Source organism: Cucurbita pepo, chromosome LG02 (assembly GCF_002806865.2).
Source record: "Cucurbita pepo subsp. pepo cultivar mu-cu-16 chromosome LG02, ASM280686v2, whole genome shotgun sequence".
Classification (NCBI taxonomy): domain Eukaryota; kingdom Viridiplantae; phylum Streptophyta; class Magnoliopsida; order Cucurbitales; family Cucurbitaceae; genus Cucurbita; species Cucurbita pepo.
In genome coordinates, this window is record NC_036639.1 from 1066272 (window position 1) to 1089761 (window position 23490).

Here is a 23490-nt window from a genome sequence, read left to right on the forward strand (position 1 = left end):
AGAGCATTGACCTCGAAAGCTGAAGCATCTTAGTTCGGTTGATGCTCTGCTCCGCTTGGTCGGAAAATGACAAAATTGAGACTAGATCCCGCCGTCTCCGTCGCGTCCCGACAACACACTGTCCCCTTCTGCGACCATACCTTCCACCGCCCCAGCATTATTTATTTCCTCATTTAAGATCTTATCACATTAGATAGTTAGAAATTGTGTCCGTTTTCTATGCAAAAAACAACCAAGTTGTTCTTTCTCCTTTTCCATTGGCTGTTTCGGCACGCCACTCCTTACACCATGTGAATTTGAATCAATATACAACCAAAATATTTACAAGTTGTCTCAAGACCACCGAAACCACAATAACCACACCGCTTCAAATAAATAACGCAACACGAACCAACAACCACCTTTCTGTCATAATCCACTATTCTATTAGTAGATATTATTCTCTTTAGACTCTATTAAAAACATATGGGATTATAAAGCTTAATTAATGAATGAACGTGCCCAAATAATCTGTCCACTCGATTATTTATGTAACCATCAGAGATTGAAACGGTGCAGTGTCTGGGCGAAGGGTCAGTGGGAGTAGTGAAGCCATGGGAGCAATAATCGTATACATTCCACTGTTCTTAGTGCTGTATGTATTAACAGAGCAATTTCTTCACAGGATTAGAAACCTCCCGCCGACCCCTTTCCTCTCGCTTCCAATCATCGGTCATCTCCACCTCTTGAAGAAGCCCATGTACCGGACGTTGGCGGAGATCTCCAACCGCTACGGTCCAGTTGTGTTTCTCCGGTTTGGATCGAGGGGGGTTCTAGTGGTGTCGTCTCCTTCCGCGGCGGAAGAATGTCTGAGCAAGAACGACGTCGTGTTTGCCGACCGCCCACGTCTCCTCATATCCAAATGGTTCGGATACAACAACCGGAACCTCGTATGGTCGTCTTATGGAGACCACTGGCGCAACCTCCGCCGAATCTCCACCGTTGAAATCTTGTCAACTCATCGCCTTCAGATGCTCGCAGCCGTCCGTTCGGACGAGGTCAAATCATTGATTGGAAGGCTGGCGAGGGGTGAAAACCAAGTGCAGGACATGAATAATGCCTTTTTCGATCTGACTTTTAACGTCATGCTGAGAATGATCGTGGGAAAGCGGTTTTACGGTGAGGACGTGGAGGATGCTGACGAGGCACACAGATTTCGGGAGCTACAGAGCAAGTCAACGCAGTTGGGTGGCAAGACAAATATGGAAGATTTTATTCCGCTGATGTCGTGGTTGGGACTTGGTTGGGCGGCGGAGAAAGAGATAATGGAATGCCACCAAAAAAGAGACGCTTTCATGCAGAATTTGATCAACCAGCACAAGAACAGAGCAATTGAAACAGAGCCCGACAATTCATTTCGCGATGGAAGGAAGAAGACGTTGATTGAAGTACTGGTAGAGCTACAAGAATCCGACCCAGATCAGTATAATGACGAAACCATCAGAGCCTTAATGCTGGTAATCACTTCTCTTAGCTTGTTTTAGCGTTAATTAAGTTTAATTAAACTCATGTTCCATGGGGCAGGTTTTGTTGGCTGCAGGCACGGAAACTTCCATGAACACCATGGAATGGGCCCTGTCTCTTATGCTGAACAATCCAGAAGTTTTACAGAAAGCCCAGCTCGAAATTGACCAAAAAGTCGGCCACGACCGTCTGATGGACGAATCTGACATGGCGAACGTACCCTTCCTACGTGGCATAATCAACGAGACATTGCGAATGTACCCTCCAGCTCCACTAATGGTACCTCATGAATCGTCAAAAGACTGTAGCGTTGGAGGGTATCAAATCCCACGTGGCACTATGTTATTTGTGAATTTATGGGCCATTCATAACGACCCTAAGATTTGGGCTGACCCAAGAAAGTTTGACCCCGACAGGTTTGTGAAGGTGGACAGTGAGAAGCATGGGTTCAAGCTGATGCCATTCGGGTCGGGGAGAAGGGGGTGTCCTGGAGAGGGATTGGGGCTTCGAGTGATAGGCCTTGTATTGGGCTCCTTGATTCAGTGCTTTGAATGGGAGCGTCCTGGCGAGGATTTGGTGGACATGACAGAAGGCGTTGCGGTCTCTATGCCTAAGGCCCGACACTTGCAGGCTAAATGTAAGCCTCGACCCATAGTTGCTCGCCTACATCTTTCTCAAACAAAATCAAACCTGGCCTATTGAGAATGTTTAATGAATGGTGTAGGGGTCCGTCCATGTTAAGCTTTCTAACAACAGAACTAAACTAGTTTTCATACTGCCTGCTATGCATGTAGTTTATAGAGTAACACCAGTTTATAACTGTTGCACTAGTTTATATTTTGTTTGTTGAAGTTAAAGTTAATTTCAATAACGTGGAAATACTATGGTTTTATCCATATATTACCACGCTTGTCTGAACTTTTTTTTTTTTTTTTACCTTTTTTAAATATGAATTTATAATGGAAGAATAGCAAAACAATCGAACGGTTGCTTGAGGATATCATCATTCTCGACTCCATTTAAGTTTTCCGGCCTTCCTCTAGCTAGGTTACCTTTTTCTTGTTGAAGATTATTGAGAGTGAATCCCACCTTGGTTAATTTAGTGGAAGATCGTGAAGAATAATCCAAAGCAAAGAAAGCTTATGCTCAAAGTTGACAATATTGTTGTATTTAATGATTTCTATGAGTATTTTATCGAATAGCAACCTCTGTCATATATACCCAAAACTAAGAGCTAGAATGCAAACTTAGACCAACTTTCTCCCATATACCAAAGCTGTTCTAGCCCATTAGCCAATGGATAGAAATAATATGGTCCCAATCTCCATCATTTTATCTTGTACTTGCACCGTCGCGTATGGGTCATTGAATTGCCATGTATCACAACCTTACTAAGAAGCAAATAGATTGTGACTCTCATATATGATGACAAATGAGAGGTGACGTGCAAGTGGTGCACATCAAGCTATATGAGCCTTGAAAAAGGCAAATGTCATGATGCGATCAAGGAGGACGATGCATCGTCTAACACACTAAGAATAGTGTGCATAATTGACAAACTAAGGTATAAGCAAGATTAGAAGAAACGTTAAAATCAAAGGTTTTAGAGACAAACTTAAAAAACGTCAAGTAGGACTTCAAGCCATAACCTCAAAAGTTAGGATTTTGAAGTTATTTTTGATAAGCGACTATGGAGTTAAGTTCATACAAGTAAAATATGAAACTCGCCAAATTTGGTGTCGATTAGACACCAAAAGAATGCCCCATAAGGCCATATGATTCCTGACAAATACGACATCGATTCATAGGAGACGTAAAATGCCTTGAATGTACTATAAAAGGAGGTATTGGCGTGACAACACTCTTAGGTCCTGTGGTCGAGTGTATTTTGATGAGTTTTCTTATGATGAGTTTTTTAGAACAATAACACTTGGCACAAGTATGTTGAAAGTGCATCGAATCCCTTTAGTTGGTGGTTGATATATAGGACTGAGCTCTAACATGATATGCACAAATGACTCGACATGGACATAATATGGTTCATGTCTCGATAATATTCAGATGAATGGATGTTTGAGATGTCTCAATTACAGAGTTGACTCGTGGGTCGATTTTTGATAAGCATGAAAGCCGATGACATCTCGAAACTCAGATAACATCACGAAGTATTGGTGAGATTTGAGAGCTCGGGATTGACACTATATTGAGTCAATATATGTGGATATGCATTATAATGCCGGATGAGCTCTAGTTTACATCAATATGTACCCTGAAACCTTATGATGACTCAATATAGTGTATATTCTGATTCTGTCATCGTCATCTTGTGTAGTCGGTTGCAATTTGCCCGCCAAGTTCTTTCCCACATCTGTGGACTCGTGAGATTTCGATTATCAGCAGCGGTCCGTGATTCTTCCTCTCTGCATATCGCCTACGAATCCCACTCATCAGCATGACTGGACCGTGGCCATCGTCTCACCTGGAGAACTTAGACAAGCCGCACTCATTTGATGCTCGAATGAGGCTCCACGACGACCTCCTTACCAACGGGATCGCCTTTCAGAAATTTCCGTTTGTTTCTGTTCGTATGCTATACACGACGCGTCTATGGATTGGGACTCTTCCTCCAGAGTTTTCTCTTATTGTGGACACTGGAAGTACCGTGCTCTAACTGCGTGGAGCGAGGGAATCATCAGGTTTCTTTCGGTTCATTGCTGATCTGCGTTGTTTTTTCAGTTCTGCTCTCTATACCTAAACATCTGCAAGTCGTTTTGTGGGTTTGAATTTAGGCTTACAGATACTGATACTGCTATATGAAAATTTTGTCTTTAAAACTGTGAACTGTCGAGGTAAACATGGGGCCTAGAACTCGGCTTTGTGGATTCGCCGATGAAGGTAAACCAAAAGATCAGAGATCCCCCCTAAGATCACGGCTGCCTACGTGTTTTTCTTTGGGAAAGACTTCTGTTTATTGGGTTACAGAGATAAAAACCAGTTAGGTCCTAGATGAAAAACTACCACGGATTTGCTACGTGAGATTCCACAGTTGGAGAGGGAAACGAAACACTGCTTATAAGGGTGTGGAAACCTCTCCCTAAAAGACTCGTTTTAAAACCGTGAGGCTGACGGTGATACGTAATGGGCTAAAGCGGACAGTATCTGCTAGTGGTGGGCTTGAGCTGATTTAGGCTAGAGGTCGATAAAGGCCAATGTAAATAGAAAAGGACTTAGAGAGAACAAGTAAGTCACGGTGGTCATCTACCTAAAATTTAATACCCGAGTTACCTTCCCCCACCTCCAAATGTTGTTAACTCAAAAAAAGAAAAATCTCAAAAGTTATCTTTACAATCTCCACTTTTAAGAGAATGCTAGAGCCATTAGGTGTTGAATCTAGATTTCAAATCTTGGACATGGGTCGATACATTCATGCTGTCGGGAAGTTGAATCCGAGCACTTTTGTTGGGAAGTATGGTGCTGTCTTGGATATTGGAACTACATATGCTTATTTTCCAGAAAATGTGTACTATGCATTCAAGGATGCCGTAAGTTTTTCAACTCTACGTCTAATCTCAAATGGTCTTGCCTTCACCGAAAGCATTTCAATTTTGTGCTCTACTTATATTCCATCTGCTTAAAGGCACCTTTGTGCTTATCACAATATTCTAACTTTCAGTGCGTATCAGTTTCATGCTCCTTTCCTTGCAAGCATATTTACTATCAGGGCCTATCACATACATCTCTTATTCATTATGTCTGTCACCAATATTTTTCAGTATCTCATTCATTCTGCAATATGATATGGAATTTTGGAACACTTCAAAGCCATTGAAGTTATATAAATGCTTGTTGTGCAAGCTACTACAAAGGATATTTGGATCTTCAACGTGTAGCTCATATGGATCTGAGTGTTGGAGTTTATGAAGTCCCAATATTTCATTCATATGTGTTGTTGTCTCGTCTTTTACCATTCTGCATTGATTTGGCTACTTGCATTTCCTTTTTTCTTCCAAAGAAGACTTCTTCAATTAGTTTTTCATCAGTATATTTTTCTGGTACAACTATCATTGAATGCTTACATTTTAATTGGATTTAAACTTCTCCAATCAAGAAATCGGATTTGAACTTCAAATTTCAAAACATATTTTTTGGAAACCTCTTCTGGTTATTACTACCAAATACAATATTTCTGCATTGATTTTTCCCATACAGATGGTGTTGTTCTTGTAGTTGATTTAGTAGATTTAACTCTTAGCTTATGCTATTGACTCCCAGTTTAGGGACTGTTTCATGCCGGAAAAATATGTACGAGATGGCTATAGTGTTGGCCATTTGAAATGTAATATTGTAAATTTTTTGGATGCGAAGTAGGAAATGCTCTTTTTAATGGTTTCCCATAGGTGTTGCACAAGGGAGATATTATTGTCTTTTAACTAAAATTAAAAGTTTTTGTTTCGACTTTATACCTTTTCATACTAAAATTCTTCTCCTATTTTGCTTCCCCGTTCTATTCTGATCTCTTTATTACAACATGTGCTGAATTCGCCGAATTTTAAGTATATTTGTTTTTCTGGTACTGGAAGGTATTTCTATTTCTTGCTAGGGGCACTGATATCTTCAGCAGATCACTATTGGGTTGANTTTTTTTTTTTTTTTTTTTTTTTTTTTTTTTTTTTTTTTTTTTTTTTTTTGATAGGGATCTCGCTGAACCTTCAAAAGTTTCCTTGAGGTTTATATGACATTTGGCAATGGGCAGAAAATTTCACTTCCTTTGGAGCATTACCTGTTCCGGTATTCATCTTTACATTTTTTCCCTCCTCATCCCTCCCTCTCCAATGAATTGTTACGACATATGTGACCGTCTGTAGTTTGTAGTAAAATTTACATTAATGGTGGTATATCCTTTCTCTTCCCATCAACCACCTCTGCAGCACACGAAGGTTAGTGATGCATATTGTCTGAGAATTTGTGCGTTGTGGTTTATTAGTTGTGAATTCTTTGTATTGAAATTAATAAGTAACTTGTAACTTACCTTCTTTCTTAAGTAAATGACACTCCTTCTCGTGTAATGGTTTCAAGATTATATTACAAGATGACTTTTATTTTACGCAGTTTTTCTGTACTATTCTGCTGTACATACTTGTGTTATATGTATTTCTATGTTCAATGTATAGGGGAATTTAAGGTTGGAGTCATAACATTTAATATGATGCTTCATGTCAACAAATCCTCCGTTAAGATTAATATCACTGAGCTTGCTGAATTGATTGCAAATGAGATTGAAGTTCAGTCTCACAGGTACTAATGAATTTAGAGTTACAACTTTTTGCCATTCATTTTCACTCTTGTCGACTCCCCCAGCACCCCAGTTAGCATATCTAGGTCAATTCTAGATCTCTTTTTGAGACAGTCTTGAAAAGGGCAACATTTAATGGTGTGAACTTTGACTTTGTTGAAAAGAAAGAGGGAAAGTTAAAATACGCGCACTTGACCTTAAGAAGAATGCATATACTTGACTTCATTCAGAAATACTTACACAGCTGTTGCTATATCTATAAGCTATTGCTTGTTACTTTTAGTGTCTGCTTATTAGTGCCAAATGTCTGATCTTAGGTTCATGTGCTGAACTTTACATTGGGGGAAACTGATTTCTTCATTAGATGGGCCATCTTCCCCGCTAATAACTACTAATAAGTTTTGTATCTGTTATATGTTGTCTCATATAGTGTTATGTTTTCTGCCCATTAAGTTATAATAGAACTTAAAAAACACTATTGAGCACATTAGTTTGTCATGTTCACATTCTTATCCTTCAACTTGGACTAATCTTCCCTTCTATGTTGGTCCATCGTGTAATTTCTTCCCGTGTATGGATTTATACAGGACATAATGATGATTATTGGAGTAGCAGTTACCTTAGTCGTTGGATTGGCAGTCGTAAGCACATGGTTGATTTGGAGATACGAGCTTTCTTATGAGCTTGTTGTTGCTGTCGGACCCGAGCAAGAGCTTGCAGCCACTATAAATCCCATTTCTTTTGGATGGAATTGTGGCTCTGTTTATCAGGTCTATTGTTTTGATTATTGAAATTATATGATTTGGTTAGGAATATAGGGATGAAACCTTGTATGCTGATGAAGAAAGAGTTGTAGTAAAAGTAAAACCAGAGGAACTAGGAAAAGAAACCACAAGAAACAAAAACATGTGTAGGAAAACATGAATTTTTATTTAGATAGCTTCTGTATTTGAGAAATTGAACCAGGGACAAAGTTGTACCGTCCTGACCTACACCCAGTGGCCATTATCACAGGTAGGGCTCTCATTTCTTAAACTATTCATTTGACTCGTGAGGTGATGGACAGTGCACAAGGTAAAACTATATGAATCATTTGTGTGTTAAAAAAAACAGTATTTAATATGTCATTTTTAAGGTTGTACAATCCGCAGTCAAAATTGAAGGATTGCTTACAGGTTTAAACATTAAATTCGATGGCAGAGAGGAGTCTCCCAACTCAGAACTTGGACCTCACCTGGGGCTTCAGGGACAAATTTCAATCCATGCATGTCCTCAGATCCAGTGTGAAGCGGCCCCAATTTTGTCCACGGTACGAATTACAAACTCACAATCTCTCTCTTCAATCATATACAGTATTATAATGTATATGATTGTTGAAGTCACATTTTTACCCCTGGAAGAAGTAGGCTGTAAATAAAGTATAGTAGAGCAGGGCACATGTCGCATGTCGCATGTAGCATGTCACATGTATTTGAATAAGGTAATCAGGGGTTCTGTCTTTTTGCATTGTTATAAAGAAAAAGGCAAAAAAAGAAGAAAGAATCATATGGAATGGTATTTTTGGGGTTGGGGGAAACTGTTTTTGTCTCACATCCTCCCCAATGATAAAGGCTAACACATCTGATGTTCTGATAAACAGCAACCAGACGATGAAATCAGGGGGGAGGGGGGCTGAGAGATCACATGGGGGTTAACTTAACTTACACAATAAAACTCAGAATGGGAGATAATAGCAGAAGAGGAAGGAAGGTGGGTGGTAGTTGCAGGCTGATGGATTCGTTACGATCTCGTTGTTTCTTTTTTAAATTACTCAGAAAATACAGGTCAGGGAGATTCCACAGTTGCTGTAGCCTGAAAAGTGCTTTGCTTTTGCATTGCATAGCTTGACGAAAATACCCCCCCTCCCCGGCCACCACCCAGTTTCCCAGTTTCCCAGTTTCCCAGTTTCCCAGTTCCCACCTCCTTTAACTAGTAAACTCAGCGGGAGTTGCGGCGGTGCTGATATGGAGTTGTTGAAGGAAGTGTGCAAGTAAGTCGAGGGATGAAGCCAAGTGTAATTCCAAACCAAAACTCCCAACTAGAATTGACAAAATTTTAGTCTTTTCCGTGATTGGCGATGCTTAAAGCATCATCGCCACAAACACCTACTTTTCAACGTAGATATGGGAACCCAACCAGATCGGACTTTATAATATAAATCAAATGTTGAAACCAATTACGAAAAATTATGTATTTTATTCAACGTTTAGAAAATCATGCTAATATCCGCGGGGTGGACCCAGCATTAATCTGCACACTGCCCTATGATCTTTTTTTCTTTTCTATTTTTCCTGGTAAAATCTGGTGTTGTACCGCTCCTCCAACCCTATCTACCCTTTGGATTTGGATTCTTCTTCTTCGTCATTTCCCAAGATTCCCGCCGTTAGATTTCGCCGCCCGGAGATCAGTGTAGCCTCTTTCTTTTTCTTCGGCTGTAGTGTAGAAGGCTACAAAACAGCCCTAGTGGGGAACGAGGAACGATTGAAGAGAGAAGAGGAGGACGACCCAGATCCTAATTATTTAAAATACCCTGAGGCTGGATACAGTTTTGCTTGTCTACCACCAATAATATATAACTCCAATTCTTTATCATTATTAACCCTTTGAATCCCCTTGTTTTCTTCTGCGAGACGCCATTCTCTCTCTCTCTTTCTCTCTCTTTCTCTCTCCCTCCCTTGGATTTGTAGCTGTTCAGTAGTGAGCTTTGTACTGCTTTTTTTCTTGAACCTTTCCTGCTTCTGATTACGATAGTCCTTTCACCATATAGTTGTTGGAGTACTCTTCTTGTTTGTGCTTCACTTAGTTGTGTCCATAGCTTTGGACCATAGTTTGAAATGGAGCGAAAACAAGGCTTCTTCTCGGCGCTGAAGGGGGAAATAGTGAGAGGGCTTTCGCCTGGAAGGTCCAGACCCAAGAGTCCGGCGAGAAGTGCGTCTCCCATGTCTAGTTTACTACGGCGGAGGAAGAGCCACCAAATGCCGCCGCAGCCGAACTTGTTGATTGAGAGATCTGGAAGTTTAAGGCCGGCGGAGGCATTGTCGCCGTTGAAGGAAGGGCCCGACAATAACGACGGCAGAGAATCGAAGGAGGGGAAGTGGGGGAACTGGATGAGGGGTCAGCTTTGTCGGGCACCTTCGGCTGTTTCTTGCTCTGCTCAGAAACGATCTGATCTGAGGCTGCTGCTTGGGGTTTTGGGTGCTCCGTTAGCTCCTGTTCATGTTAGCTCTGCCGAGCCTCTGCCCCACCTCGCCATTAAAGACATCCCCATTGTTAGTCCTAATTTCTCGCTCTCCTAGCTAACTTTTTCTAACTGTGAAGACTTGTCTTATTTTATGTCGTGCTGATCTTATCGTGCCCCCCAACTTTACTCTTTAATCAAGATCGCAGGATTTTCTATTTCTTCAAGAAAATCTTGTCGTAGAGTACACTGAGAGATCTTAGTTTCGTGTTGTTTGAACAAGATAAGATGTCTGGTTGGTTCCTGAATGCTGAGTTTATCAGGATGAATTTTGGGTTGTATAATTTTGAGGGGTTGTTTTCTTGCAGGAGAATTCATCTGCTCAGTATATATTGCAGCAGTACACAGCAGCTTCGGGAGGGCAAAAGCTTCAAAACTCTGTCAGCAATGCCTATGCCATGGGAAAGGTGAAAATGATAGCATGTGAATTTGAAACAGCTAACAAAGTGGTCAGGACCCGGAATTCCTCCAAAGATGCAGAGTCAGGCGGCTTTGTTTTGTGGCAGATGAAGCCAGATATGTGGTATGTTGAGCTTGCTCTGGGTGGTAGCAAAGTTCATGCTGGTTGCAATGGGAAGCTGGTGTGGAGGCACACACCTTGGCTCGGCGCTCATGCTGCCAAAGGGCCTGTTAGACCGCTTCGCCGTGCCCTTCAGGTGACACAGCTCAACTTGACAGATCTCACTCTATATTGTGAATCTGGCTCTCTCTCATTTTAGATTCGTTTACCAAGTTCATTATGTGCTGCAGGGACTTGATCCAAAAACTACTGCAAGCATGTTTGCTAATGCAAGATGCATTGGAGAGAAGAGTGTTAATGGTGAAGATTGTTTCATCCTCAAGCTCTGTACAGATCCTTCAACATTGAAGGCAAGAAGTGAAGGACCTGCAGAGATAATCAGACACACTATGTTCGGATACTTCAGCCAGAAATCAGGACTCCTTATACATTTAGAAGATTCACATTTAACCCGCATCCAAAACAACGGGGGCGATGCTGTCTATTGGGAGACCACGATCAATTCATTCCTCGATGATTATCGACCAGTAGAGGGGATCATGATTGCTCACTCTGGTCGATCTGTAGTAACCCTTTTCAGATTTGGGGAAACAGCCATGAGCCACACAAAAACGAGGATGGAAGAAGCTTGGACTATTGAGGAAGTAGCATTTAATGTCCCTGGTCTGTCTATTGATTGTTTCATTCCCCCTGCTGAACTTAGATATGCTTCCATGAGCGAGGCCTGCGACTTACCTCGTGGTCATGGCTTCAAGAATGCTATGGCAGCAGCAGCTCATCGGGCCAAAGTCGCCGCACTTGAGAAGAATCACGACGGGAAGGTGAAAGTTATCTGGAAACCAGATATCTGAACCAGCAACTACACTGCTTTGCAAGGTAAGTGCATTATTAACAGTACTAACTATTTAGAAGCGGATCCAAATCCAATGTAGTAGAACTTGTGGTCTATTTTACGCGGCAATTGTAAATAGATCAATAGTCATTCTCACACATTTTGTCTGGTGATTTGAGCGACTCGCTCTCTCCCGACTCGGGTTTTATATTCAGCCTCCTTGTTTTTTAAACCCAAGAAAAAGAGATCCCCTTCGATCATCACCATTGTTCTTGCTCTTGCAATGTTAAGAGTAAAGAGTATCAGTGAATGTAAATGATCTCGTGCTCTTGTTTTTTCAAGGAATATACTGAAAGTTCAACCTTACAGAAGGGAGCATGATATGTCTAAGTTTTCAATCTGAAATAATGGGAATATTTTGTTCATCAAGATTATGCTACATGTTGTTTCAGGTTGAAGGAATTTATGTTTCTAATGATCTTCATGTCTCTTACCTCTTATGTTTTCCTGTGATGCTTCTCTCAAAATTCTTTATAAACTTTGCATTTTGTGGAAGATATGTATCTGATTCAATCAAACAAATACAATAATCTCTTTCAAAAACAATTTTAGTTTCAAAAAAATGTTAAATTATAAATTTAGTCCGAGAGTTTTCGAGTTTGTATGGTGTTTAATAGGTTAAATCTTTATTAGTATTTAGTATATTTATTCATTTTCAATAATTAATCAATCAATTTATTTCTACTAATTGATATTGATTTTTATTAATTCACTAATATTGTTACTATTCATTTCAAAATCTAACTCAACCACCCATTATGAAATAAATAATTATTCAATCACTTACAATTAATATTAATTAAATATAAAATTTTGTTCCTAATTATTATAATTAATTATTCAGAGGATATTTAAATTAACTAACTATTAATTATTCTTTTTCAAAATTAAATTAACTTTCATAATTATATAAGACAAACAAATTTCAACAATTTTTTTTAAATGTTGTGAGACATTCTTGATATTGAAATATTTATTAATTAATTAAACTATATTATTTTTCTTAATTTCAACAATTCATTTGATTTTTTTTTTTAATATGTAATGTCAATCAACTTTAACTTTTATCCTATGCTTTAAAAGCTTTATTAATTTTAAATGATATAAAATATTGTACGTCTAATAAATTTAGGGTTGGATAAATAAAAAAAAATATATATCTAATATTTATTTATTTTTTTGTTTAAAAAAGGAAGTAATTACCTTCCATAAACATTCGTTTCTGGGTAGACAGTTGCGTAAGAAAATCCAGTCGTGAGTCCAGCGGTTCGAGTTGAATGTTTATCCTTTCACAGCTCGCGTCATGGTTGGCGTTTCCTCTGTAATCCACAAGACAACAACGATCTGTAACATCATCATCACCTTATAACCCTTTCGACAAACGATTCAATTCCACTTCAATCTCTGTTTCGCATCTTCCACTCCTCCCTAATTCCCCAAAACCTATCTCCGATTCCCCGACGGAAAATGAGCTGGTGGTGGGCCGGAGCAATCGGCGCTGCTAAGGTAACTAACACCCCTAACTCCCTATCTATGCCCCTGTTTCTATTACGTTTCTCTAATCAGCATCTCTGTTCCCAATTTTGCAGAAGAAATTTGAAGAAGATGAACAACCGAGGAGCTTTGAGAGCGTAGCATTGGTGATCGGCGTTACAGGCATCGTCGGCAACAGCCTTGCCGAGATTCTCCCTCTTTCCGACACCCCCGGCGGTCCGTGGAAGGTGTACGGCGTCGCTCGGAGGCCGAGGCCAAACTGGAACGCCGACCATCCCATCGAATACATTCAATGCGATGTCTCCGATCTGGAAGACGCCGAAGCCAAACTCTCGAAGCTCACTGATGTGACTCATGTGTTCTATGTCACATGGACCAATCTACCCACAGAGATCGAGAACTGTGAGGTCAACGGAAAAATGCTTCGCAACGTGTTGCGATCGGTGATTCCGAACGCGCCAAATCTCCGCCATATCTGCCTTCAAACAGGTACGAAGCACTACATCGGATCGTTCGAGAACATCATCGATAATCCGACGCAGCGGCACGATCCGCCGTTCACGGAGGATATGCCTCGATTGGATACCCCAAATTTCTATTACACTCAAGAAGATTTGTTGTTCGAAGAGATCGAAAAGAGTCAGAAAAAGGATCTGACATGGGCGGTGATCCGACCCAACACGATCTTCGGGTTTTCCCCTTTCAGCTTGATGAACATCGTCGGAACCCTATGCACCTACGCCGCCATATGCAAGCACGAGGGACGTCCGTTGAAATTCCCCGGCACGAAATCAGCTTGGGAGGGTTACTCAGTGGTCTCCGACGCAGATCTGATAGCGGAGCAGCACATATGGACGGCGGTAGATCCATACGCAAAGAACGAGGCGTTTAACTGCAGCAATGGCGATGTATTCAAGTGGAAACACTTCTGGAAGGTTTTGGCGGAGCAGTTCAACATCGAGGATTATGGGTTCGAAGAGGGTGAGAGATTGCCGCTGCGAGAGTTGATGAAGGGGAAGAATGAAGTCTGGGAAGAAATTGTGAAGGAGAATCAGTTGCAACCAACAAAATTGGAGGATGTTGCTAATTGGTGGCATACAGATATAGCTCTGAGCGCTTCTGGTAACATAGATAGTATGAACAAGAGCAAGGAGCATGGATTCTTGGGCTTCAGAAACTCCAAGAACTCCTTCATTTCTTGGATCGACAAGGTTAAGGCTTTCAAGATCGTGCCCTGATTTGGCGAGTAATGTCCATAATTATCAATCTTCTCGTACTGATTTTCATTTCTGGAATCTGTTTGGTTTGGGTTGCTCTGGTTTTACAATAAATGTTGGCTTGTTTATATAGTTTCTTGGTATCTTAGTGACGAGTTCTTCGTGATTCATAGTGTTCCAGCTAGGGAATGATTTCAGTTTGTTTTATGCTTTTCACTCAATGAAGTAATAATCTTTTAGAATGTTGTTAGATTACTGGCTGTCTAATTGTTCGATTCTTGTCACAAACCACAGTTTCCTCTTCAATGTTCTTCAGCTCATTGAGATTGATGATTACCTCCTTTTGTGGAAACTTGAATTAGCCATGGCAGGACTCCTCTGCATACTTCCTGTCAAAAACACAAAGGGGGTTTGTAGCCGTTCCCTCACTGGGTCGGTACGAAGTCATTGATAAGCTTCCACCGTAATAGTCCAAGCTTACCGCTAACATATATTGTTCTCTTTGAACTTTTCCTTCGGTTCTTCCTTTCAAGATTTTGAAACGCGTTCACTAGGGAGGTTTCCACGTCCTTATAAGAAATATTTCATTCCTCTCCTCAATTGAGGTGTGATCTCACGCTCTTGACATAGCCTTGAGTTTTCAGATCGGGATCAATGACACTGATTCTGGGAATAGAATTTGAGAGCAAATTTTTTCTTTTTTTTGGGTATTTAACAGCTGATGCTCAAACTGAACAATATTATACTATTGTGGAGAGTCATATTTATCTAACAGGGTAGATCCTAAAATATAAATATATAAAAAAAGAAATTAAATCCCAAACTTTATTTTAAATTATTTAAAGCCTATACTCATATACATATGGTAGACATTTAGGGAATAAATAAAAAATAATATATTCAGTAAACTTCCAGAGTGAGTGCCACGTAGTTGCATTTTTCCTGAGTACACGAGAACTACCCGGGACCCACTCTACAAAATCAAGCGCGAACGCTTAGAAGGAGCTTAAGAATCACGCGCCCTCCAATTTTAACGCCAAAAGGCCTGAATTCACGAAGGTAACGGAGAGGAGAGTACGTGTGATCCACGAAGCAATGGAGGGTGTGTAATTTTGAAAAGAATTTGAATGGCCAATGAAAAGTTGCCACGTCGTGAGAGAAAGGCCAAAGTCGGAATTAAAGAGACCGTCAGGATCCATCAAACCAACGGTCGCATTGGAATCCGTGAGTGGTCGATCTCGAGAAACAAGTCTTGCCACTGGTAGATGAGATTGGCCGGAACGCGGTTGATGCTTCGAATTACGTTCCATTGTTGCCGACGATTCTCTTTTGAGGTGGGAGACGAGAGCAGTTTCGCTGAAGTAATTGCCTTCTACTTCCTCAGAATCTTTCAATCTGTTTCCATTTTTATATTTCTCTTGATTTTGTTTTCGGTGTTTAGAATTTTGAAGCAAATCCGTCTGGTTTTCGTTCGTGTTTCAAGTGATTTTTCTGTTGCTTCAGATTTGAGATCTTAGCGTCTCTTCTCTCGCTGGAGCACTCGAAAATGGAATGGTGGATCAAGGTAGCTTCTCCCCTCCGAAGATTTACCTCCCGTGTCGCCTCTCGTCTCGGATATCGCAAACGCGGTGCGTGATTTCTTCACTGAATCGTTTTATATAATTCGAATTCCCAATGAATTGAACTGATCCTGTTGTTTGTTCTGTTTTCCTAAAAACACTCGAGAAATTGAAATTCATGCTTGGGGATGTTGAAATGGATTAGGGCTTCTGAAACTAGGGCGAGATGTGAAGGCGTGCGAATACGAGGACGTGCACGTGATGTGGGAGATGCTGAAGAGAAACGAAACGGAGGCAGTCGGAATCCCGGAAGGACGACGTCGAAAGAAGAGACCAATCTGGAATATCTTTTGGTGGGCTCGATCTGCTCCATGCATTGGCTGCAGATTCTGAACAATCATCTCACGGTCAGCATATTTTTCTTGGTAAATCCAGGACGAACACCATGAATTTGGGTCATATTTGTTGTAAATCAATCAGGCAACAATAAAAGAGATTGAAATTTGATAAAATGGATTTTGGTGTTTGTCTCATATAATTTCATCTCATGCTTTTATATGATTTGTTTAGCCATTGCCTCCATTTCTTCTTCCTCTCGCCTTCTTGATCTCTACTCCTAACCAGAGCTGACATGAACCACCGATTCAAGCATTCGGATTGAGAGAGATTTAAAATCTTAATAATTATAATATTAATATTAATATTGATTTTATATGTTGTTTTATTATAATAATTTTGTCATTTACAAGGGTTATTGATTGAATTGAACGTTTGGGATGATGGTTTTTCTGCAACTATTTTATATATATCAAATGTAATTAAATTTAGAGACTATTTTATATTTTATACATTATGGTATATATATATATATATTTGTATCATGTCTTATTCGATGTTTTAATCGAAAAAGATGAAATTGAACTCCGTGCCTGTAGCAATGGAAATGATTTAACAGCGAAACGTGGCCGCCGGCTCGCATTCCGAGCTGTGTCGTTCATTTAAATTTGTTTGTCGTTCACCGCAGAGACATTAACTCCATACATTCTGTATCCGGCCGACCACCCTGCCACATGACATTCTTCCAATTTTAAAAGATTCTCCTGCTTTTAATCTCATCTCCATTGTTCTTCCGACAACCACTTTCCATTTGAAGGCCTTCTCCCACAAAAATACTCTCTTCTCAATTTGGAGTTTTGGTTACTTGGTCGACTCATCTTCTTGTCGGTTGCGGCGGCTATAAGAGGACATTATGAAGCTTTGTAGGCTCTTGGTTATGCTTTTTGTGCTCCACACTTCTCTATTGCTGCTCTTCTTCTCCAGCAGTATCTGTTCCTCCTCAAGTTCAGGTAATTTTCTTCTTTACTTCTGTGTTTGTCTCAACTTTACTCACTTTCACTTCTTGTTCTTATTATGTTTTACTGTAAAGGCTTAGATTAGAATCCCCTGTTCAGTGTTCTGTTCTGTCCAAAAATGCTGTGATGTTGCCTTCAATCTGTCCTTCCGTCGGTATCACCTTCATAATATGATTCTTATCTGAATCACTATGTTCTTGGTGACATTTTTACATTGATGGTATTGTTATGCTCAATTATATATTTAAGTAGAATTAGCCTTGTCTTCCATTTGATTTGCCACTGCCCATCACCAGTTTAGACTCTTCCTTTGAATTCATAACTTTTTATCTCTTTCTTCCTCATGTATTGAACTTGTAAATCGACCTATGAACCGAATCAATGTCATGTAACAGTCAAAACTCATCGGTAACAGATATTGTTCTCTTTTGACTTTTTGTTTCGAGTTTTAAAACGGGTCGGTTAGGGAAATGTTTCCACGCTCTTTTGGGTTGTCACCATACATGTTTGAATTATTGGTTTCATTATTGAGCGTGAGTGGTATACATTTTCAAAATATGTAATTTCCCATGCTGCTGATACACCTTCCCTGACTGCACAATTGCAGATATGACACCAAACCAACCCCATGTAGTGTCAAATGAATGCCTCTCAGCCACACCATCAAACAGGAAGTTGAAAGTATGTACTTGCTCGGTAAAGGGTTGAAATCCTACCAACATATCTCTTACTTAGCGAAGAACAACATGGATTCTTCCCGAGTAAAAGTTCATGATTGAAATCTGTTTTTGAATTTCAGTTGCAGGATAACGATGATAGTAGCCCGGGGAGGAAGAACGTTCGTGTCGATAACGTAAATCTTTACGACTACAGTCCCATCGATCCAGTTCCAAGCTCAAAGAGATCCATAAAACATGGACCAATAGAGCATCGCTCTCCTCTTATACCTTATATGCCAAATCCTTCTCCTCCAGATCAACCTCAGCCGGGTGGTTTTGTGTAGACAGCAGAGACATATGTTTCTATCAGCAAACCGGCCATGTTAACCTGTAAATCGTCTTTCGTCTACGTCGTAAATAGTTGCGCCTCATGTGACACCGCAGGAGAATGAAGTATTGGAATGATGGGTTAGGAGATGTATGTATTTGTAGATCTTGCTCCATATAGTTGAAGAGTCTATAAATGATTTGTTTTGTGTATTTAACACTTGTTTTAGTTGTTTAATATATCTATATGGGTGAGGCCTTTTTGTTGGATAAGATCTTTTTGCACGAATTTCGAAATAAAAATTTTTTCTAGTCACGTGTAATTGTAACCCATCGTAACCGCATGTAACAGCTCAATACCATTATGAGTCAATATTATCTATTTTAGCTCGTTATATAATGCTGTATCACGGTTTTTAAACTGTCGGCTAGGGAGAGGTTTCCACACCCTTATAAGATATGCTTCCTTTCCGTCTCCTCATATAAAATCTCACAATTCATCCCACTGCTGGAGCCTAGCCTAGCGTCCGTTAAATACACCACTCATGATACCAAATCATCTTGTGATGATAATCACACTCTAAACTCAAATTAGACACAAGACTTAATTGTTCCGGGCATCCGTAAAAACTAATGCACAATATTTTTAAATTCACTCATTTAAAAAAAAAATCCCAAACACTTGCTATCAAATTAGTTCAATCAATACAAAAACTTTATTATTTAAATAAATCGATCAAACACTCGAAAATAAATAAATAAATAATCGATAGTGGAAAAAAATGGGAAGAAAATATAGTGAAAATGACAAGAAAAAAGAAAGTAAAATGTGGAGGTGCGGGGAATCGAACCCCGTGCCTCTCGCATGCGAAGCGAGCGCTCTACCATATGAGCTACACCCCCATTTGATGTTATGTCATGATTGTTAATATTATTTAATTAATTTTAATTGTTCTTTCCCGACGGCTCGCATTCCAAGTCTCTGCCACGCCTATTTTAAATTTGTAAATTGGACACTTTTCTCTGCAAACGCGAAGCAGACATTTACTCCTCCACAGCCGGAACCCAATGCAGATGATATGATGATAAAACAAAACATTGAAGTTCTCCTCTTTTCTTTTATTGTTCCTCTTCTGTTCCAATTAAATGCCATTCCATATTTCCACCCTCGTTTTAAAGCCCTCATCAGTATTCATGGACGACCCCCTTCCAACATTTCTCCCGCTAACACTCCTTGCACAACAGGGTGTGTGTGTGTTTGTGTGTGTGTGTGTGTGTGTTTCGGAGCTCTTCGATTCATCCTGGGTCCTGTCCGTTATGAATCTTTCTGGGTTCTGGGTTCTGTTTTTTCTGCTCCAATTAACTTCATTCATGCCTTCCTTTCCCACCTATATAAATGCCTCCTCCGCCTCCGGTAATTTACTCTGTTCCTATCCCCTGTTCTTCTCTGTTCTTCTCTGTTCTACTCTGTTCTTACTGTAACTTTGCATGTTCATTTTGGTGTGCTTTCCTTAACTTGAATTGCAGATATGGCTGTGAACCACCACCATGTTAACCCAAATGGATGCTTCTCCGACATGCCATCAAACAGGAAGCTGAAGGTACTTGCTTTCTAAACCCTTCAATTCCCACAATTGTTCTCTACTGAATGGAATTGAAATCCTTTTCTTTGTTCTCAGTTCCACGCTGCTGATGAACATAACAAAAAGAAGGGTCACCCAAGTGATGTAAATCTCGATGACTACCATCCCATTGATCCTGTTCCAAGTTCAAAGACATCGGTAAAACCTGGGCCCATAGAGCACGGCGTTCCTCTCCTTCCTCATATGCCAAATCCTCCTCCTCCCGCTGAGCCGGGCGATTATGCTTAGACACCTCAAACACATTTATCGTCTCTACCGATTGTCTGTCTTGAATAATCCATGTTTGTTTCTCATGGTACTGTCTTAATAAGTTGTCTGGAGCGTTGTCCAGACAATGTACTAGAATGTTAGGCATTATATTTATGTTCTTTTCTCTTTGATTTGATCCTTCTTCGGCTCAAATATAACAAGGATGAAGATATAAAGCAACATAGTCGGTTTAAAAGGTGTACCTATGTGCAATCCCACATCGGTTGGACAGACTAACGAAGCATTCCTTGTGAAAATCTTTCCCCACCAAACGTATTTTAAAAATCGTGCCAAAACAGGTAGTAATGGGTTTGACCTGTTACAAATAGTAACAGAGTTAGATATAAGGCGGTGTGTGTGAGTGAGGACACTGGCTCCCAGGAGAGGTGGATTGTGAGATCTCATATTGGTTCGAGAGAAGAACTAAACAATTCTTGTAAGGATGTGAAAATCCCGACAACTAACCGTGGCATGTTCTATCTTAAAAAATGATATCATTTATAAAGTCGAATAACGATGGTCTGTGTGAAATAATGGAGCGGAACGTGACAAAATTAAAGTTTGATGGAGTGAATTTAATGCAACATATGGGTTTCCCGACCGTTAATTTAGTTTGGTAAATTCTTTTGTCAATTTCCCACACTACCCTTCTCCCAATACGTAGTCGTTTTAACGCACGCGCGCGGCGAGTACAATTTCCAAACGGAGTGGTAGATTGCTTAAATTCTGTCCTAATTACCGCCTTAATTTCTCCTTAACCCTCTCTCGCTCTCTCCAACTACGAATCTCTCCATCTTTTTCTTTCTCTTCTTCATAGCTCGCGTGGAAGTTCCTTCGCGCTCTTGTTTATGGCGGAATCGTTGACAGATTGTTCATTACCCAAGGTGATGGTCCTCATTTTTCTACTGTTTCCATTTTCGATAAAATCTGGAGTTCTAAAATCTTGCTAGTTGTTTGTTAAATTTATTTCCATCGTCTGTCGTGACAAGCGTGGTTCAAAGTACTCTAGAATGTATACGGGATGATGATGCTTGCACATTTGATATTTTGAAAGCATAGCATGTTTGATTAGAATAAGAATCCAGTGAAATAACTGAGAATTGTGGATTGTTCTTTTAAGCTTTATCCTATAAAAGGTTTCACTAGAAGGAAAGAGGAGATAAAAACTCTACCTAAATGTTTGCCCTAAGGAGACGATAGAAGATTCTCCAGAAGAGTATAAGTAAGAAGTTTCCTTGGCATATCTATACTTCTTCAAAATTTTAGTTCATAGCAATAGCTTTAACAGCATTACACTAATGGATCCTTGCTTTCCCCCAAATTGGAAAACCAGTCAGCAGTCGATGAACGTCAGAATGCATTGTGTATTGCACCAAGAAAGATGGGCTACATAATTAGATGCTCCGCATTTAAGAACGCTAATATTAGGTTGGAGATCAATATGGTCTTTTACAGACAGGGAGTTGGTGAATACCTTAGGATATTGTGGAACTGATTCGCATAGAATGTGCTGATAGCTTAAAAACAAACTTTTGAATTTGTTTCCGTTGTATGGTCGTTCTATGGATCTCATGAATAAAAATGGTTCTTAGGACTGGATTTGTTTATTTGTTTGCAGTTGTTTCAGTTGAACAAAATTTTGTTTTCTCAAGAGTATGCACTTTCCTTTTTCTAAGCAGGGTTGTCTTGCACTTTTGATAATTCCCTCACCAGTAGTTGATTTGACTACAACATTTAACGAATGGAAGAATTTGACATTTCTTAAGGGGGGAAATTGAAGTGACTCGCTCAATAGATTGCTTACAACAAACCCTGTTTAGAATAAGGAAGGTGCATACTCTTGAGAAACCAAGTTCATCTCTAATTATGTACCTTTACTCTGTATGATTCTCCAATTGTCAGGTGTAGCTTTATGAGTTTGGGTCGATTTGCATGAATTAACCAGCATTGTACTGTACATCTAGGATGACCTCTGGCGTTAAAAGGTCCATGTGAGATCTCACGTCGATTGATGAGAAGACCGAAACATTCTTTATAAGGGTGTGAAAACCTCTCCCTTACACAATATCTGATAGCAGTGGGCTTGGACGTTACAGTCCATTTGTCCCAGCTTCTAGATTTGGTTGATGGATCTTGCTTTGTTGGTGCAGAGAAGGAATTTTTTTGTTTTAGTCTGTTTACGAGTGCACCTAGCTCTGGAAAAACACCCAATTATACCCATATATCTACACCCAATTGTACCCATATATCTACACCATAGGGAACGTTCTATTTTCCTTTTATTTTCTCATATTTGTGGAACATGAATTTCTGTACTATTTACTATTTGGAAATGTTACTCGACATTCAAGGAGTTCCTATTACTACGTGAAATTTAGTTTTATGTTCGCAGTCAGCTTTTTTATGTTTGTGATGAAAAGGGATAGAGGAACTTGGATTTATAGCGGAGATACGTACCTTCAACTTACACGTAAAAGCTGTTGACTGTTGACTGTCTGATAGCTAACTCTATAGCAGAAGATCAAACCCTTTCCTCTTAAGGATATTCTGGTTTTTGAGTTTTGGGAAGCAGAAGAGTGTCCATATATTCGATTGCGCTTTGGTTTGTTTACAGGAAAATTGAGTATTGTATATGTGCGTGTATATGTAGCAGCAGGGATTGTCCTTGATGTGAAATTAATTTGTGCACAGGTCCAAAATATGCATTGGTGTGCTCTTTTTATCGTGATGTCTTGTCTGGTTTCTTCATATGGTTATCTTCTCTTCCTCACATTTTCTACACTTCAAATCAATATGATAATGGAATTTTGAATGAAATTCCTAAAAGAACGGAATGGCATCTGTTTCTTTGCCTGAATTCTCGCTCACTCCAAAACAAAATGTGATTTGAGTGGGAATCAAGAATCGAATTTTATGATGATAAGTTTGCATAGGTGGTCAAAAAAGTGGATATGACCTCGTGCAATGCTATGAGTCATGAGTAGAGGGTGAAAACGACACTACATCACATTTAGCTAACTATATTCAGAAGGATTTAGATTCCGAGTGGAAATCTCATCATAATTCTTAATTGTGATTGGAATGGAATCTTGAGACTGCGACTGGGGGAAGGGGCATGGTTTTCTCTTCTGCTCTGTAACTTGTGTTGTTGTGTTAGTGTTAGTGTTAGTGTAAGACCCCCACAGACCAAACTCTGCTTTTACTTACGTTTTTCATGCATTATGAACTGTTCAGGAAAGAAAAGGAAGACAAGGAAGAAGAACCTAACAAAGATGGCGCGTTATGGCTGCTGGCTGACAAGAAAGTCAAAGAGATCAGCTCATGGATTCATTCAAGTACATTGATGAGTCAGTCAGGTACACTTTCCTCTTCCCTTTGTGCTATAGACACTCAAGCTGATAAGATGGGTGCAATGTATCAACACGTTTTAGACAAACATGACTATGATACCGTGCATTCATGAATTCATCTCATACTATACAACACCAACACACACGATTCTTCC

At 39.8% G+C, this 23490-nt stretch overlaps 5 protein-coding genes and 1 non-coding gene across 9 annotated transcripts; 5 read left to right on the top strand and 1 right to left on the bottom strand.

Annotated features, from left to right (window-relative positions):
* The first annotated feature begins 541 nt into the window (after positions 1-541).
* LOC111787526 (cytochrome P450 81D1-like) lies at positions 542-2421 on the top strand. Of its 2 annotated transcripts, XM_023667514.1 has the most exons (3): positions 542-1496; positions 1564-1820; positions 1920-2421. In XM_023667514.1, exons 1-3 carry the CDS (start codon positions 594-596, stop codon positions 2203-2205), a joined length of 1446 nt encoding a protein of 481 aa, XP_023523282.1. In that variant the 5' UTR covers positions 542-593; the 3' UTR covers positions 2206-2421. The 2 variants fall into 2 exon arrangements, with proteins under 2 accessions (XP_023523282.1, XP_023523281.1); XM_023667513.1 differs by having other exon boundaries at positions 1564-2421.
* A 1351-nt stretch (positions 2422-3772) lies between these two features.
* On the top strand, positions 3773-11854 carry LOC111787527. 2 transcript variants are annotated; one of them, XM_023667515.1, is made up of 7 exons: positions 3773-4199; positions 6197-6291; positions 6675-6798; positions 7384-8105; positions 8436-10104; positions 10382-10729; positions 10824-11854. In XM_023667515.1, the coding sequence occupies exons 5-7, from the start codon at positions 9670-9672 to the stop codon at positions 11442-11444; spliced, it is 1404 nt and encodes a 467-aa protein (XP_023523283.1). In that variant the 5' UTR covers positions 3773-4199; positions 6197-6291; positions 6675-6798; positions 7384-8105; positions 8436-9669; the 3' UTR covers positions 11445-11854. The 2 variants fall into 2 exon arrangements, with proteins under 2 accessions (XP_023523283.1, XP_023523284.1); XM_023667516.1 differs by lacking the exons at positions 3773-4199; positions 6197-6291 and adding an exon at positions 6300-6440.
* An 851-nt stretch (positions 11855-12705) lies between these two features.
* On the top strand, positions 12706-14446 carry LOC111787529 (3-oxo-Delta(4,5)-steroid 5-beta-reductase-like). The gene is made up of 2 exons (XM_023667517.1): positions 12706-12991; positions 13075-14446. Exons 1-2 carry the CDS (start codon positions 12953-12955, stop codon positions 14215-14217), a joined length of 1182 nt encoding a protein of 393 aa, XP_023523285.1. The 5' UTR covers positions 12706-12952; the 3' UTR covers positions 14218-14446.
* A 955-nt stretch (positions 14447-15401) lies between these two features.
* Positions 15402-18366, top strand: LOC111789323. Of its 2 annotated transcripts, none has more exons than XM_023670048.1 (5): positions 15402-15557; positions 15700-15824; positions 15961-17101; positions 17715-17803; positions 17907-18366. In XM_023670048.1, the coding sequence occupies exons 3-5, from the start codon at positions 17005-17007 to the stop codon at positions 18108-18110; spliced, it is 390 nt and encodes a 129-aa protein (XP_023525816.1). In that variant the 5' UTR covers positions 15402-15557; positions 15700-15824; positions 15961-17004; the 3' UTR covers positions 18111-18366. The 2 variants fall into 2 exon arrangements, with proteins under 2 accessions (XP_023525816.1, XP_023525817.1); XM_023670049.1 differs by having other exon boundaries at positions 17715-17788.
* Positions 18367-18923: 557 nt separating this feature from the next.
* TRNAA-CGC lies at positions 18924-18996 on the bottom strand. Its single transcript has one exon. It is a non-coding gene; the product is annotated as a tRNA-Ala (tRNA).
* Positions 18997-19136: 140 nt separating this feature from the next.
* Positions 19137-20093, top strand: LOC111789247. Its single transcript, XM_023669961.1, has 3 exons — positions 19137-19507; positions 19621-19694; positions 19773-20093. The coding sequence occupies exons 1-3, from the start codon at positions 19240-19242 to the stop codon at positions 19962-19964; spliced, it is 534 nt and encodes a 177-aa protein (XP_023525729.1). The 5' UTR covers positions 19137-19239; the 3' UTR covers positions 19965-20093.
* Positions 20094-23490: the final 3397 nt, after the last annotated feature.

What these genes read in the sequence shown, in the direction of transcription:
- LOC111787527 (XM_023667515.1), top strand. Translation starts at nt 9,670, where the DNA reads ATGGAGCGAAAACAAGGCTTCTTCTCGGCGCTGAAGGGGGAAATAGTG. An exon ending in CCATTAAAGACATCCCCATT is followed by an intron (nt 10,105 to 10,381) that starts GTTAGTCCTAAT and finishes GTTTTCTTGCAG; the next exon opens with GAGAATTCATCTGCTCAGTA. An exon ending in CGCTTCGCCGTGCCCTTCAG is followed by an intron (nt 10,730 to 10,823) that starts GTGACACAGCTC and finishes TATGTGCTGCAG; the next exon opens with GGACTTGATCCAAAAACTAC.
- LOC111789247 (XM_023669961.1), top strand. Translation starts at nt 19,240, where the DNA reads ATGCCATTCCATATTTCCACCCTCGTTTTAAAGCCCTCATCAGTATTC. An exon ending in AAATGCCTCCTCCGCCTCCG is followed by an intron (nt 19,508 to 19,620) that starts GTAATTTACTCT and finishes CTTGAATTGCAG; the next exon opens with ATATGGCTGTGAACCACCAC. An exon ending in CATCAAACAGGAAGCTGAAG is followed by an intron (nt 19,695 to 19,772) that starts GTACTTGCTTTC and finishes CTTTGTTCTCAG; the next exon opens with TTCCACGCTGCTGATGAACA.
- LOC111787529 (XM_023667517.1), top strand. Translation starts at nt 12,953, where the DNA reads ATGAGCTGGTGGTGGGCCGGAGCAATCGGCGCTGCTAAG. An exon ending in GAGCAATCGGCGCTGCTAAG is followed by an intron (nt 12,992 to 13,074) that starts GTAACTAACACC and finishes CCAATTTTGCAG; the next exon opens with AAGAAATTTGAAGAAGATGA.
- LOC111789323 (XM_023670048.1), top strand. Translation starts at nt 17,005, where the DNA reads ATGAAGCTTTGTAGGCTCTTGGTTATGCTTTTTGTGCTCCACACTTCT. An exon ending in CTGTTCCTCCTCAAGTTCAG is followed by an intron (nt 17,102 to 17,714) that starts GTAATTTTCTTC and finishes GCACAATTGCAG; the next exon opens with ATATGACACCAAACCAACCC. An exon ending in TGAAAGTATGTACTTGCTCG is followed by an intron (nt 17,804 to 17,906) that starts GTAAAGGGTTGA and finishes TTTGAATTTCAG; the next exon opens with TTGCAGGATAACGATGATAG.
- LOC111787526 (XM_023667513.1), top strand. Translation starts at nt 594, where the DNA reads ATGGGAGCAATAATCGTATACATTCCACTGTTCTTAGTGCTGTATGTA. An exon ending in CCATCAGAGCCTTAATGCTG is followed by an intron (nt 1,497 to 1,563) that starts GTAATCACTTCT and finishes TCCATGGGGCAG; the next exon opens with GTTTTGTTGGCTGCAGGCAC.